We start from the raw sequence: 15,721 nt of genomic DNA, 5'->3' as shown, positions 1-15,721 counted from the left end.
GTGGGTGTAGGATAGTGTTAATGTGCGGGGATCGCTGGGCGGCACGGACTTGGTGGGCCGAAAAGGCCTGTTTCCGGCTGTATATATATGATATATGATATATGATATGATATGAAATACTAGAGGAAAGACTAGGTGCTGAGAGCTCTCTTGTACCTGCACGAAGTAAGCATTTAAACACACCTGAGCAATTACAAACACCTGTGAAGCCATGTGTCCCAAACATTATGGTGCCCTGAAATGGGGGGACTATGTATAAACACAGCTGTAATTTATACATGGTGAAACCAAAATGTATAAAAACACCCTTTAATAAAATCTGACAATGTGCACTTTAACCACATGTGATTTTTTTTTCTATTACAAATCTCAAATTGTGGAGTACAGAGGCAAATAAATAAATGATGGGTCTTTGTCCCAAACATTATGGAGGGCACTGTACATCTAATCCTCTCTTGGATACATGACTCTGATATGGATTTTAGGTATCAGTCTGAGGAAGGGTCTCGACCAGAAACGTCGCCCATTCCTTCTCTCCTGAGATGCTGTCTGACCTGCTGAGTTACTCCAGCATTTTGTGAATAAATACCTTTGATTTGTACCAGCATCTGCAGTTATTTTCTTATACTACCTGGATTTTAGGTAACGTCATTTCAACCCCTTATCTCATATTCCAGGTATTACTTTTTACCCACCCCTCTGCTAATTTCAGATTTAATTTGAACTTTCTAATTTGCACAAGAGGGATTTAACTTGCATGTTGCGATCTGTTCATGTATATATTTCTTTGATGAATGATTTAGGCAGTGTTGCAATCTCGATACCTCCTGGGAGATCGGCAGTATATAAATGAAACGCTCGGGGAAGATGTGAACTACCGGCGGTCGACATGCATATCCCAGTTCAGTTCGTGGCGAAGGTCTGGTATACAGTCATTGCTTTTATTGGTGTGCCTGGTAAGTGTCTTCTCAGTGAGTCTGTGGATGTGAGCACAGCCGTGGTGGGATTTAAAAGAATTTATTTTGTTTGAACTTTACATCGATCGGGCAGGTTTGGAGGGATATGGACCAAAATGTAGATGGATGAGGGGGGATCCTACAGAAACATATAAAATTCTTTAGGGATTGGACAGGCGAGATGCAGGAAACATGTTCCCCATGTTTGGGGAGTCCAGAACCAAGGGGCCACAGTGCAAGAATAAGGGGTAGGCCATTTAGGACTGAGATGAGGAAAAAATGTTTCAGCCAGAGAGTTGTGAATCTGTGGAATTCTCTGCCACAGAAGGCAGTGGAGGCCAATTCACTGGATGTTTTCACAAGAGAGTTAGATTTAGCTCTTAGGGCTAACGGAATCGAGGGATATGGGGAACAAGCAGGAATGGGGTTCTGATTTTGGATGATCAGCCACGATCATATTGAATGGCGGTGCTGGCTCCAAGGGCCAAATAGCTTCCTCCTGCACCTATTTTCTATGTTTCATAGTCTAAACGCAGGCAGGTGGGACTAGTGTAGCTGAGAGATGTTGGCCGGTGTGGGCAAGTTGGGCAGAAAGGGGAAAGGAGATTCACATTAGGCAGGAAATGGTGTTGGATAGACTGATTTGACTGAAGGCTGATAAATCCCCAGGGCCTGATGGTCTGCATCCCAGAGTACTTAAGGAGGTGGCGCTAGAAATTGTGGATGCATTGTTGATCATTTTCCAATGTTCTACAGATTCAGGGTCAGTTTCTGCGGATTGGAGGGTAGCTAATGTTATCCCACTTTTTAAGAAAGGAGGGAGAGAGAAAACGGGAAATTATAGACAGTTAGTCTGACATCAGTGGTGGGGAAGATGCTGGAGTCAATTATAAAAGGCGAAATTGCAGAGCATTTGGATAGCAATAACAGGATCGTTCCGAGCCAGCATGGATTTACGAAGGGGAAATCATGCTTGACTAATCTACTGGAATGTTTTGAGGATGTAACTAGGAAAATTGACAGGGGAGAGCCGGTGGATATGGTGTACCTCGACTTTCAGAAAGCCTTCGACAAGGTCCCACATAGGAGATTAGTGGGCAAAATTAGAGCACATGGTATTGGAGGTAGGGTACTGACATGGATAGAAAATTGGTTGACAGACAGAAAGCAAAGAATGGGGGTAAATGGGTCCCTTTCAGAATGGCAGGCAGTGACTAGTGGGGTACCGCAAGGCTCGGTGCTGGGACCGCAGCTATTTATAATATACATTAATGACTTGGATGAAGGGATTATAAGTAACAGCAAATTTGCAGATGATACAAAGCTGGGTGGTAGTGTGAACTGTGAGGAAGATGCTATGAGGTTGTAGGGTGCTAAGAGGTTGGACAGGTTGTGTGAGTCGCCGAATGCATGGCAGATGCAGTTTAATGTGGATAAGTGTGAGGTTATCCACTTTGGTGGTAAGAGTAAGAAGGCAGATTATTATCTGAATGGTGTCAAGTTAGGAACAGGGGACGTACAACGAGCTCTGGGTTTCCAAGTGCATCAGTCACTGAAAGGAAGCATGCAGGTACAGCAGGCAGTGAAGAAAGCCAATGGAATGTTGGCCTTCATAACAAGAGGAGTTGAGTATAGGAGCAAAGAGGTCCTTCTGCAGTTGTATAGGGCCCTAGTGAGACCGCAACTAGAATACTGTGTGCAGTTTTGGTCTCCAAATTTGCGGAAGGATATTCTTGCTATTGAGGGCGTGCAGCGTAGGTTTATTAGGTTAATTCCCGGAATGGCGGGACTGTCCTATGTTGAAAGACTGGAGCGGCTAGGCTTGTATACACTGGAATTTAGAAGGATGAGAGGGGATCTTATCGAAACATGTAAGATTATTAAGGGGTTGGACACCTTAGAGGCAGGAAACATGTTCCCAATGTTGGGGGAGTCCAGAACCAAGGGCCACAGTTTAAGAGTATGGGGTAGGCCATTTAGAACGGAGATGAGGAAAAACCTTTCCAGTCAGAGAGTTGTAAATCTGGAATTCACTGCCTCAGAAGGCAGTGGAGGCCAAGTCTCCGGATGCATTCAAGAGAGAACTAGATAGAGCTCTTAAGGATAGCGGAGTCAGGGGGTATGGGGAGAAGGCAGGAACGGGGTACTGATTGAGAATGATCAGCCATGATCACATTGAATGGTGGTACTGGCTCGAAAGGCCGAATGGCCTCCTCCTGCACCTATTGTCTATTGTTTCCACACTGTATCACGCTATGACTCTATGAAGATAGACACAAAGTGCTGGAGTAACTCAGCGGGACAGGCAGCATCTCTGGAGGGAAGGATTAGCAACAGTATAGCGTTCCTTCTCTCCTGAGGTGCTGCCTGTCCCGCTGAGTTACTCCAGCATTTTGTGTCTATCTTTGGTGTAAACCAGCATCTGCAGTTCCGTCCTACACATTTCTGTTAACTGAAGACCTGCTGACCATTGTATTGGAAAGTTCAATGATTCAATAATACTTTATTGTCACATGCATCACAGTGAAATTCTTTGTTTTTGCATATAATCTGGTAAACTCATACAGCAGACCTCACCTGGGCAGTACACAAGGACACGGGTTCAATCCTGACTCCAGGCACTGTCCGTACGGAGTTTGTACGTTCTCCCCGTGACCTGCGTGGGTTTTCTCTGAGACCTTCGGTTTCCTCCCACACTCCAAAGACGTGCAGGTTTGGCTTGGTGGAATCGTAAATTGTCCCTCGTTGTTCTGGTGCCGACAATGTTTTTAAAAGGTTCCTCACACAATCCTGAGATTTTTGAATTAGTGATGATGTTCATAATGTATCTGTACACTGTAGATGGTTAGATTGTAATCATGTTTTGTCTTTCTGCTGACTGGCTGGCACGCAACAAAGGCTTTTCACTGTACCTCGGTGCACGTGACAATAAACTAAAGTGAAACTGAACTGAATGTGGTTGTAATATGGATTTTAAATCAAGTTTGTTTTAAAACAGATGACATCATTCAGATAGTGAAAGGCTTGCATAGAGTGGATGAGGAGAGGATGTTTCCACTGTTGGGAGAGTCTAGGACGAGAGGCCACAGCCTCAGAATTAAAGGACATTCCTTTAGGAAGGGGATGAGGAGGAATTTCTTTCGTCAGAGGGTGGTGAATCTGTGGAATTCATTGCCGCAGAAGGCTGTGGAGGCCAAGTCAGTGGATATTTTTGAGGCAGAGATAAATTCTTGATTGGGACGGGTGCCAGGGGTTATGGGGAGAAGGCAGGAGAATGGGGTTTGGAGAGAGAGATAGATCGGCCATGATTGAATGGCGGAGTGGACTTGATCGGCCGAATGGTCTAATTCTGCTCCTATCACTTATGATCCCCTTCCTGTTTTGGTTCCACCTATCGTCTGGGATAGACGCAAAATGCCGGAGTGATCAACTTCTCCACATCACGGAGGGAAGTATCATGTGTAGGAAACAACTGCAGCTACTGGTTTAAATCAAAGATAGACGCAAAGGGAGGGGGGAGGAGGAAGGGAGAGGGAGGAGGAAGGGAGAGGGAGGAGAGGGGGAGGAGGGAGGGAGGAAGGACAAGGAAGGTTGAGGGGGATGGGGTGGGTGGATGCGGGGAGATGGAAGGGAGGGGGGAGAGGGAGTGGGGGAGGAGGGAGAGGACGGAGGAGGGTGGGAGGATGGGAAGGGAGGGAGGGGGAGGAGGGAGGATAAGGGAGGTTGAGGGGGATGGGGTGGGTGGATGCGGGGAGATGGAAGGGAGGGGGGAGAGGGAGCGGGGAGGAGGGAGAGGGAGAAGGGTGGGGAGGGAGGAGGAGAGAGGGAGGGGAAGGGTGGGGGAGGAGGAGGGGGAGATGGGAGGGTGAGGGTGCAGGAGAGGTTTGGGCCCAACTTGGTGTAGTATGTTCTATATTCATTGATCAGGTTTGTGTCTGCGGATGACATTGACCGTGAGCTGAGCGGGCGTGATGATGTGTAACCTCTCCCTCTCTGCCCCGCTCCACAGTGAACCTGGTGGCGATGGCGATCCTGTCCCGGGGCAGGTGCGGCCTGTCCACCTGCACCACTCTCTACCTGGTTGCCATGGCAGCAGCAGACCTGTTGACCATCCTCACCCAGGTCATTTTGTTTCGCATCAACATCTATTACTTCCCCTGGAATTTCCTGTGCATCTTCCCCGTGTGCCGGGTGCTGTACGTCCTCCGGCACGTCGCCAGGGGCTGCTCTGTCTGGTTCACCGTCACCTTCACCTTTGATCGCTACGTGGCCATTTGCTGCCAGAAGCTGAAGACTAAATATTGCAGCAGGAAAAGCGCGGCGGTGGTTCTGACGGCAACGGGCGCCCTGGTCACCGCTAAGAATATTCCCAAATACTTCATCCTGAAACCCGGGGTCATCATCGATGGCACTCCTTGGCTGTGCTTCATCAAGGCGGGCTATTTCTCCGAGCCTGAATGGGTGGGATTTGACTGGTTTGATTCCATTTCAACCCCATTGCTTCCCTTCTGCTTAATCTTGATGTTCAACTTTCTGACGGTCAAGCACATTTTGGTCGCCAGTCGGGTGCGAAAGGCGCTGAGAGGCCGAAGCAGGGGAGACAAGGGTAGCGACCCCGAGATGGAGAGCCGCAGGAGGTCAATAATCTTGCTCTTCACCCTGTCCGGCAGCTTCATCCTCTTGTGGCTGTTCTACGTTATAGATTCCTTCTATTATTCCATTGCAGGGATATCAACCAGTGAGTATAACGACGCCCAATACATCTTCCGCTACATCAGTGTTATGCTGTTAAACTTAAACTGCTGCACCAACACATTTATCTACGCTGTGACTCAGTCCAACTTCAGAGAACAGGTAGTGAGCATGCTAAAGTATCCTGTAACTTCAATGATTCGATTATTTAGAAAATAAAACTGCTGAACTCTTCGAGAAAACCCACGCAGGTCATGGGGAGAACGTACAAACTCCATAAAGACGGCGCCCGTAGTCAGGATCGAACCTGAGTCTCCGGCGCTGCATTCGCTGTAAGGCAGCAACTCTACCGCTGCGCCACCGTGCCGTTTGTGAGGATCTTAACCAGTATGTAATGGCAAATTTCAGACTTTTCTATGAAATTATTGTCCAAGTGCCATTACTACACAGGGAGTAGGAATGATCTGACACAAACCCCATTAGAGCAGATATTCCAGTCGGGTTTCCAGTTTAATTAGTTGTTTATTGAAGTAGTTGTACAAACAAGGAGAGTTACTTATTTCACAAACAAGTCATAGCTGGCTGCTCTGTCCCTGGTCTGGTCCCAGGACTCCAGGTCTTTTCCAGGTTTGCTCCACCCTGTTCATCGCCCTGTTCATCTCACGACCGCCTCCAAGTGTCCAAAATAATATTGCAAGATATATGTAGACAAAATAATAATGTATAATGTATAATCACTGTATAATGCCAACAGTTGCTAGCCTAAACATAAATGGCTCCTACAGAGTATTTTGCATCTGTATTCACTGAGGAGAAGGACTTGAACGACAGTGAGATCAGTGTGGAGAATACACATATACTACGGCAGCTGGTGGTGAGGCTCTTGAAGAGCATTAAGGTGGATAGGTCTCCAGGTCTGATGGAATCTATACTTGATGTGCAAGGGTCAACATGAAAAAATCCTCCCCTCCAACCGTATCTCTGTCCATGTCTGGCTCAGTCTTATAGACAATAGACAATAGGGTGCAGGAGGAGGCCATTCGGCCCTTCGAGCCAGCACCACCATTCAATGTGATCATGGCTGATCATTCTCCATCAGTACCCCGTTCCTGCCTTCTCCCCATACCTCCTGACTCCGCTATCCTTAAGAGCTCTATCTAGCTCTCTCTTGAATGCATCCAGAGAATTGGCCTCCACTGCCTTCTGAGGCAGAGAATTCCACAGATATGAGGTCATAAGTTTAGTTTAGTTTAGTTTAGAGAGACAGTGCGGAAACAGGCCCTTCGGCCCACCGAGTCGGTGCCGACCTGCGATCCCTGTACACAAGCACTATCCTACACACACTCGGGACAATTTACAATATTTTACCAAAGCCAATTTACCGACAAACTTGTATGTTTTTGGAGTGTGGGAGGAAACCGGAGCCCCTGGAGAAAACTCACTCTGGTCACGGGGAGAACGTACAAACCCCGTACAGACAGCGCCGGTGGTCAGGATCGAACCCGGGTCACAGGCGTATCAGGCAGCAACTCTACTGCTGCGCCACCTGGTGTTGATAAGCCAAAGGAGCAGACTTAGGCCATTCGGCCCATCAAGTCTGCTCTTCCATTCGATCACGGCTGATCTAACTTTCCTTCATTCTCCTGCCTTCTCCCAAAAGCCTTTGACACCCTTTATAATCGAGAATCTATCAATCTTTGCTTTAAAAATACCCAATGACTTGGCCTCCACAGCCTTCTGTGGTTATGAGTTCCTCAGATTCACTGCCCTCTGACAAAAGAAATTCCTCCTCAATTTTCTAAAGGTAAGTCCTTTTATTCTGAGAATATGCTTTCTGGTTCTAGACTCTTCCACCAGTGGAAACATCCTCTCCACGTCCACTCTATCCAGGCCTTTCACTATTCCATAAGTTTCTATGAGGTCCCCCATAACTTTTTAATCTCCAGTGAGTACAGGCCCAGTGTGTCAAATGCATCTCGTACAATAATCCAGTCATCTGTAGGATCATTCTCACAAGTCAACGCGTAGACTTTAGACTTTAGAGATACTGCCCGGAAACAGGCCCATCAGCCCATCGAGTCAATGCTGACCAGCTTCAACCGGGCACCGTAACACTAACCCACATTAGGGACGGTTCACAGTTTTACCGAAGCCAATTAGCCCACAAACGTGTATGCTTTGGAGTATGGGAGGAGACCAGAGAACCCAGGAAAAACCCATGCAGTCATAGGGGGAACGTACAAACTCCGTACAGACAGCACCCGTAGTCGGGATCGAACCCGGGTCTCTGGCGATGTGAGGCAGCAACTCTACCGCTGCGCCACCGTGTCGCCCTCAAATCCTAGTCTTGTTGTGACGATATCAAGAGATGAATAGATAACTGGAGATAAATGGGTCTATTGTGGATAGGGTGAGCAGTTTTAAATACTTGGGAGAACGCATCACAGTGGATCTGACGTGGGCAACGCACATTGCCGCACTGGTGGGTAAGGCTAAGCAGCGCCTTTACCACCTTAGACAACTGAGGAAATTCAGAGTGTCTCTGAGGATCCTTCATTGCTTCTACTCTGGGGCTGTAGAGAGCATCCTGTCCGGCAACTTTACAGTCTGGTTTGGGAACAGCTCTGCCCAGGACAGGATGGCCCTGCAGAGAGTAGTGCGTTCGGCAGAACGCACCATGGGAACTACACTCGCCCCCCTGCAGGACCTATACATCAGGAGGTGCAGATCCAGAGCAAGCAAGATCATGAGGGACCCCTGCCACCCCAGTAACGGACTGTTCCAGATGCTATGATCAGGCAAACGCCTCCGCTGTCACGCTGTGAAAACGGAGAGGATGAGACGGAGCTTCTTCCCACAGGCCATCAGGACTGTCAACTTTTATAACCCCAGAGACTAATGTTTGTCGACACTAATAGTAACTTATTAACTTTATTTATATGCTGTAACTAATTCTTTTTTGTGCACAACCCGCAGGCGTTGCCACTTTCATTTCACTGCACATCGTGTATGTGTATGTGACAAATAAATTTGACTTGACTTGACTTGACTTGACCCAGGCGCAGAAAAGGCACAGGAGTAAACTCACTGGAATCCGCAACTCTTCAATCCATTTGTCTCAACGCCCTCTGACTTATCCTATCTGGCCTTTGTCTAACTATCTGCCAGGGTGACACCCCCCTCCCCTCCCCCCCCCCCCCTTCACCTGTGTCAATCTATTACCTGCCAGGCTCTCTCTCCCCCTCCTCTCTTCCAGCTTTCTCCCCCCCCCCCACTGCCCCACTACAATCAGTCTCAAGAAGGGTCTCGATCCAAAAGGTCCCCTTTCTACTTTCGTATCCACGCGCCTGTCTAAATGTCTTTTCAACTATAATTGGACCCACCTCTACCATCCTCTTCTAGACTCTTGTTCCATATTACCTGTAGATTAGTGTAATGGTGTCATCATGTTTGCAGGCCGGTTGTGAAGTATCCGGACTATGTTTAACTTTCCTCCAGTTTCTCATCGATTGTTATACATGACGTGCTTAGTTTATGGATCTGTATCGCTGTTGATACTTTAAGAGGGGGTCTCGACCCGAAACGTCACCCATTCCTTCTCTCCTGAGATGCTGCCTGACCCGCTGAGTTACTCCAGCATTTTGTGAATAAATACCTCTGATTTGTACCGGCATCTGCAGTTATTTTCTTACACTTTAAGAGGGGGGATATAGATTAGTGTAATGGATTCACTCATGTTACGCTTCATGATTTTGTAGTTACGCCCCATTAGCTTTTGAGTGACCACTGCTTGCGAGATTCGAGTTAGTGTAAGTGGAACGTGCAGGCGTGAGGTCGTGCTTGCTATGTAGTTAATAAAGTCTTTGGATCGTTATCCAGGTGTTAGGCTTCTGTTATTATACGGTCACCACGACAATACCAGCCATCTGTGTGACAAAGTTGCCCCTCACAACCCCTTCATATGTTTCCAATCTCATGTTACACCTCTGCCCTCTGGTTGTGGACTCCACTACCCTGGGAAAGACACTGTGACCATTCACCTTATCGAAGCCCCTCATCATTTTACACACCTGTTCAAGGTCACCAAAGACAAGTCCAGTATTGACATATCAGAAGTATTGCACCATATGCTAGTTCGGAAATAACTGAGACCCAAGTTTTGGAAGACAGAAAAGCTAGAATTGACTATGATCATATGGAATACAAATGGCCTAGAGAATGTCCTTTTCCATTAAGTGTTCACTTGGCTAAGCTGAAAAGTCGAGGAGCAACACCTGTCCCTTTACCTCCCCCCACAACTCCATCCAAGGACCCAAAGAGTCTTTCCAGGTGAGGCAGAGGTTCACCTGCACCTCCTCCAACCTCATCTATTGTATCCGCTGCTCCAGATGTCAACTTGTCTACATCGGCGAGACCAAACGTAGGCTCGGCGATCGCTTCGCTCAACACCTTCGCTCAGTCCACCTTAACCAACCTGATCTCCCGGTGGCTCAGCACTTCAACTCCCCCTCCCACTCCCAGTCTGACCTTTCTGTCATGGGCCTCCTCCAGTGCCATATTGAGGCCCAGCGCAAATTGGAGGAAGAGCACCTCATATTTCGTTTGGGCAACTTACACCCCAGCGGGATGAACATTGACTTCTCTAACTTTAGATAGCTCCTCTGTCCCTCTCTTCCCCTCCCCTTCCTAGTTCTCCCACTGTCTTCCTGTCTCCAACTACATCCTTTCTTTTCTCCTGCCTCCCCCCCGACATCAGTCTGAAGAAGGGTCTCGACCCGAAACGTCACTCATTCCTTGTCTCCAGAGATGCTGCCTGACCCGCTGAGTTACTCCAGCATTTTGTGATACCTTCTGCAGACAGTGGTCATTATCAAATCCACACCTGACTCCTGAAGAGTGTTTCTGATCTGTCGGACAGGTGTTTGGGGATTTTTCTTTATTATAGAGAGAATTCTTCTGTCATCGGCTGTGGTGGTCTTCCTTGGCCTGCCAGTCCCTTTGCAATTAGTAAGCTCACCAGTGGTCTCTTTCTTCTTAATGATGTTCCAAACAGGTGATTTTGGTAAGCCTAAGGGTTTGGCTGATGTCTCTAACAGTTTTATTGTTTCTCAATCTCATAATGGCTTCTTTGACTTTCATTGGCACAACTTTGGTCCTCATGTTGATAAACAGCAATAAAAGTTTCCAAAGGTGATGTGTAAAATGTAAAAATTGTCCCTAGTGGGTGTAGGATAGTGTTAATGTGCGGGGATCGCTGGGCGGCACGGACTTGGTGGGCCGAAAAGGCCTGTTTCCGGCTGTATATATATGATATATGATATATGATATGATATGAAATACTAGAGGAAAGACTAGGTGCTGAGAGCTCTCTTGTACCTGCACGAAGTAAGCATTTAAACACACCTGAGCAATTACAAACACCTGTGAAGCCATGTGTCCCAAACATTATGGTGCCCTGAAATGGGGGGACTATGTATAAACACAGCTGTAATTTATACATGGTGAAACCAAAATGTATAAAAACACCCTTTAATAAAATCTGACAATGTGCACTTTAACCACATGTGATTTTTTTTTCTATTACAAATCTCAAATTGTGGAGTACAGAGGCAAATAAATAAATGATGGGTCTTTGTCCCAAACATTATGGAGGGCACTGTACATCTAATCCTCTCTTGGATACATGACTCTGATATGGATTTTAGGTATCAGTCTGAGGAAGGGTCTCGACCAGAAACGTCGCCCATTCCTTCTCTCCTGAGATGCTGTCTGACCTGCTGAGTTACTCCAGCATTTTGTGAATAAATACCTTTGATTTGTACCAGCATCTGCAGTTATTTTCTTATACTACCTGGATTTTAGGTAACGTCATTTCAACCCCTTATCTCATATTCCAGGTATTACTTTTTACCCACCCCTCTGCTAATTTCAGATTTAATTTGAACTTTCTAATTTGCACAAGAGGGATTTAACTTGCATGTTGCGATCTGTTCATGTATATATTTCTTTGATGAATGATTTAGGCAGTGTTGCAATCTCGATACCTCCTGGGAGATCGGCAGTATATAAATGAAACGCTCGGGGAAGATGTGAACTACCGGCGGTCGACATGCATATCCCAGTTCAGTTCGTGGCGAAGGTCTGGTATACAGTCATTGCTTTTATTGGTGTGCCTGGTAAGTGTCTTCTCAGTGAGTCTGTGGATGTGAGCACAGCCGTGGTGGGATTTAAAAGAATTTATTTTGTTTGAACTTTACATCGATCGGGCAGGTTTGGAGGGATATGGACCAAAATGTAGATGGATGAGGGGGGATCCTACAGAAACATATAAAATTCTTTAGGGATTGGACAGGCGAGATGCAGGAAACATGTTCCCCATGTTTGGGGAGTCCAGAACCAAGGGGCCACAGTGCAAGAATAAGGGGTAGGCCATTTAGGACTGAGATGAGGAAAAAATGTTTCAGCCAGAGAGTTGTGAATCTGTGGAATTCTCTGCCACAGAAGGCAGTGGAGGCCAATTCACTGGATGTTTTCACAAGAGAGTTAGATTTAGCTCTTAGGGCTAACGGAATCGAGGGATATGGGGAACAAGCAGGAATGGGGTTCTGATTTTGGATGATCAGCCACGATCATATTGAATGGCGGTGCTGGCTCCAAGGGCCAAATAGCTTCCTCCTGCACCTATTTTCTATGTTTCATAGTCTAAACGCAGGCAGGTGGGACTAGTGTAGCTGAGAGATGTTGGCCGGTGTGGGCAAGTTGGGCAGAAAGGGGAAAGGAGATTCACATTAGGCAGGAAATGGTGTTGGATAGACTGATTTGACTGAAGGCTGATAAATCCCCAGGGCCTGATGGTCTGCATCCCAGAGTACTTAAGGAGGTGGCGCTAGAAATTGTGGATGCATTGTTGATCATTTTCCAATGTTCTACAGATTCAGGGTCAGTTTCTGCGGATTGGAGGGTAGCTAATGTTATCCCACTTTTTAAGAAAGGAGGGAGAGAGAAAACGGGAAATTATAGACAGTTAGTCTGACATCAGTGGTGGGGAAGATGCTGGAGTCAATTATAAAAGGCGAAATTGCAGAGCATTTGGATAGCAATAACAGGATCGTTCCGAGCCAGCATGGATTTACGAAGGGGAAATCATGCTTGACTAATCTACTGGAATGTTTTGAGGATGTAACTAGGAAAATTGACAGGGGAGAGCCGGTGGATATGGTGTACCTCGACTTTCAGAAAGCCTTCGACAAGGTCCCACATAGGAGATTAGTGGGCAAAATTAGAGCACATGGTATTGGAGGTAGGGTACTGACATGGATAGAAAATTGGTTGACAGACAGAAAGCAAAGAATGGGGGTAAATGGGTCCCTTTCAGAATGGCAGGCAGTGACTAGTGGGGTACCGCAAGGCTCGGTGCTGGGACCGCAGCTATTTATAATATACATTAATGACTTGGATGAAGGGATTATAAGTAACAGCAAATTTGCAGATGATACAAAGCTGGGTGGTAGTGTGAACTGTAAGGAAGATGCTATGAGGTTGTAGGGTGCTAAGAGGTTGGACAGGTTGTGTGAGTCGCCGAATGCATGGCAGATGCAGTTTAATGTGGATAAGTGTGAGGTTATCCACTTTGGTGGTAAGAGTAAGAAGGCAGATTATTATCTGAATGGTGTCAAGTTAGGAACAGGGGACGTACAACGAGCTCTGGGTTTCCAAGTGCATCAGTCACTGAAAGGAAGCATGCAGGTACAGCAGGCAGTGAAGAAAGCCAATGGAATGTTGGCCTTCATAACAAGAGGAGTTGAGTATAGGAGCAAAGAGGTCCTTCTGCAGTTGTATAGGGCCCTAGTGAGACCGCAACTAGAATACTGTGTGCAGTTTTGGTCTCCAAATTTGCGGAAGGATATTCTTGCTATTGAGGGCGTGCAGCGTAGGTTTATTAGGTTAATTCCCGGAATGGCGGGACTGTCCTATGTTGAAAGACTGGAGCGGCTAGGCTTGTATACACTGGAATTTAGAAGGATGAGAGGGGATCTTATCGAAACATGTAAGATTATTAAGGGGTTGGACACCTTAGAGGCAGGAAACATGTTCCCAATGTTGGGGGAGTCCAGAACCAAGGGCCACAGTTTAAGAGTATGGGGTAGGCCATTTAGAACGGAGATGAGGAAAAACCTTTCCAGTCAGAGAGTTGTAAATCTGGAATTCACTGCCTCAGAAGGCAGTGGAGGCCAAGTCTCCGGATGCATTCAAGAGAGAACTAGATAGAGCTCTTAAGGATAGCGGAGTCAGGGGGTATGGGGAGAAGGCAGGAACGGGGTACTGATTGAGAATGATCAGCCATGATCACATTGAATGGTGGTACTGGCTCGAAAGGCCGAATGGCCTCCTCCTGCACCTATTGTCTATTGTTTCCACACTGTATCACGCTATGACTCTATGAAGATAGACACAAAGTGCTGGAGTAACTCAGCGGGACAGGCAGCATCTCTGGAGGGAAGGATTAGCAACAGTATAGCGTTCCTTCTCTCCTGAGGTGCTGCCTGTCCCGCTGAGTTACTCCAGCATTTTGTGTCTATCTTTGGTGTAAACCAGCATCTGCAGTTCCGTCCTACACATTTCTGTTAACTGAAGACCTGCTGACCATTGTATTGGAAAGTTCAATGATTCAATAATACTTTATTGTCACATGCATCACAGTGAAATTCTTTGTTTTTGCATATAATCTGGTAAACTCATACAGCAGACCTCACCTGGGCAGTACACAAGGACACGGGTTCAATCCTGACTCCAGGCACTGTCCGTACGGAGTTTGTACGTTCTCCCCGTGACCTGCGTGGGTTTTCTCTGAGACCTTCGGTTTCCTCCCACACTCCAAAGACGTGCAGGTTTGGCTTGGTGGAATCGTAAATTGTCCCTCGTTGTTCTGGTGCCGACAATGTTTTTAAAAGGTTCCTCACACAATCCTGAGATTTTTGAATTAGTGATGATGTTCATAATGTATCTGTACACTGTAGATGGTTAGATTGTAATCATGTTTTGTCTTTCTGCTGACTGGCTGGCACGCAACAAAGGCTTTTCATTGTACCTCGGTGCACGTGACAATAAACTAAAGTGAAACTGAACTGAATGTGGTTGTAATATGGATTTTAAATCAAGTTTGTTTTAAAACAGATGACATCATTCAGATAGTGAAAGGCTTGCATAGAGTGGATGAGGAGAGGATGTTTCCACTGTTGGGAGAGTCTAGGACGAGAGGCCACAGCCTCAGAATTAAAGGACATTCCTTTAGGAAGGGGATGAGGAGGAATTTCTTTCGTCAGAGGGTGGTGAATCTGTGGAATTCATTGCCGCAGAAGGCTGTGGAGGCCAAGTCAGTGGATATTTTTGAGGCAGAGATAAATTCTTGATTGGGACGGGTGCCAGGGGTTATGGGAAGAAGGCAGGAGAATGGGGTTTGGAGAGAGAGATAGATCGGCCATGATTGAATGGCGGAGTGGACTTGATCGGCCGAATGGTCTAATTCTGCTCCTATCACTTATGATCCCCTTCCTGTTTTGGTTCCACCTATCGTCTGGGATAGACGTAAAATGCCGGAGTGATCAACTTCTCCACATCACGGAGGGAAGTATCATGTGTAGGAAACAACTGCAGCTACTGGTTTAAATCAAAGATAGACGCAAAGGGAGGGGGGAGGAGGAAGGGAGAGGGAGGAGGAAGGGAGAGGGAGGAGAGGGGGAGGAGGGAGGGAGGAAGGACAAGGAAGGTTGAGGGGGATGGGGTGGGTGGATGCGGGGAGATGGAAGGGAGGGGGGAGAGGGAGTGGGGGAGGAGGGAGAGGACGGAGGAGGGTGGGAGGATGGGAAGGGAGGGAGGGGGAGGAGGGAGGATAAGGGAGGTTGAGGGGGATGGGGTGGGTGGATGCGGGGAGATGGAAGGGAGGGGGGAGAGGGAGCGGGGAGGAGGGAGAGGGAGAAGGGTGGGGAGGGAGGAGGAGAGAGGGAGGGGAAGGGTGGGGGAGGAGGAGGGGGAGATGGGAGGGTGAGGGTGCAGGAGAGGTTTGGGCCCAACTT

The 15,721-nt window shown here is 47.2% G+C and overlaps 1 protein-coding gene across 1 annotated transcript; it reads left to right on the top strand.

Annotated features, from left to right (window-relative positions):
• Positions 1–889: 889 nt before the first annotated feature.
• Positions 890–11,818, top strand: LOC144591736 (putative G-protein coupled receptor 139). The gene is made up of 3 exons (XM_078395767.1): positions 890–956; positions 4,966–5,694; positions 11,672–11,818. The coding sequence occupies exons 1-3, from the start codon at positions 890–892 to the stop codon at positions 11,719–11,721; spliced, it is 846 nt and encodes a 281-aa protein (XP_078251893.1). The 3' UTR covers positions 11,722–11,818.
• The last annotated feature ends 3,903 nt before the right edge of the window (positions 11,819–15,721 follow it).

The sequence above is a fragment of the Rhinoraja longicauda genome, unplaced genomic scaffold (assembly GCF_053455715.1).
Source record: "Rhinoraja longicauda isolate Sanriku21f unplaced genomic scaffold, sRhiLon1.1 Scf001663, whole genome shotgun sequence".
NCBI lineage: Eukaryota > Metazoa > Chordata > Chondrichthyes > Rajiformes > Arhynchobatidae > Rhinoraja > Rhinoraja longicauda.
This window is presented reverse-complemented; position numbering and strand designations above follow the sequence as displayed.

Bases quoted from the DNA above. Each gene is read 5' to 3' on its own strand.
- LOC144591736 (XM_078395767.1), top strand. From the start codon at position 890: ATGCATATCCCAGTTCAGTTCGTGGCGAAGGTCTGGTATACAGTCATT. The intron at 957-4,965 runs GTAAGTGTCTTC...CCCGCTCCACAG, and splicing joins TGCTTTTATTGGTGTGCCTG to TGAACCTGGTGGCGATGGCG. The intron at 5,695-11,671 runs GTGAGTATAACG...TGAATGATTTAG, and splicing joins CATTGCAGGGATATCAACCA to GCAGTGTTGCAATCTCGATA.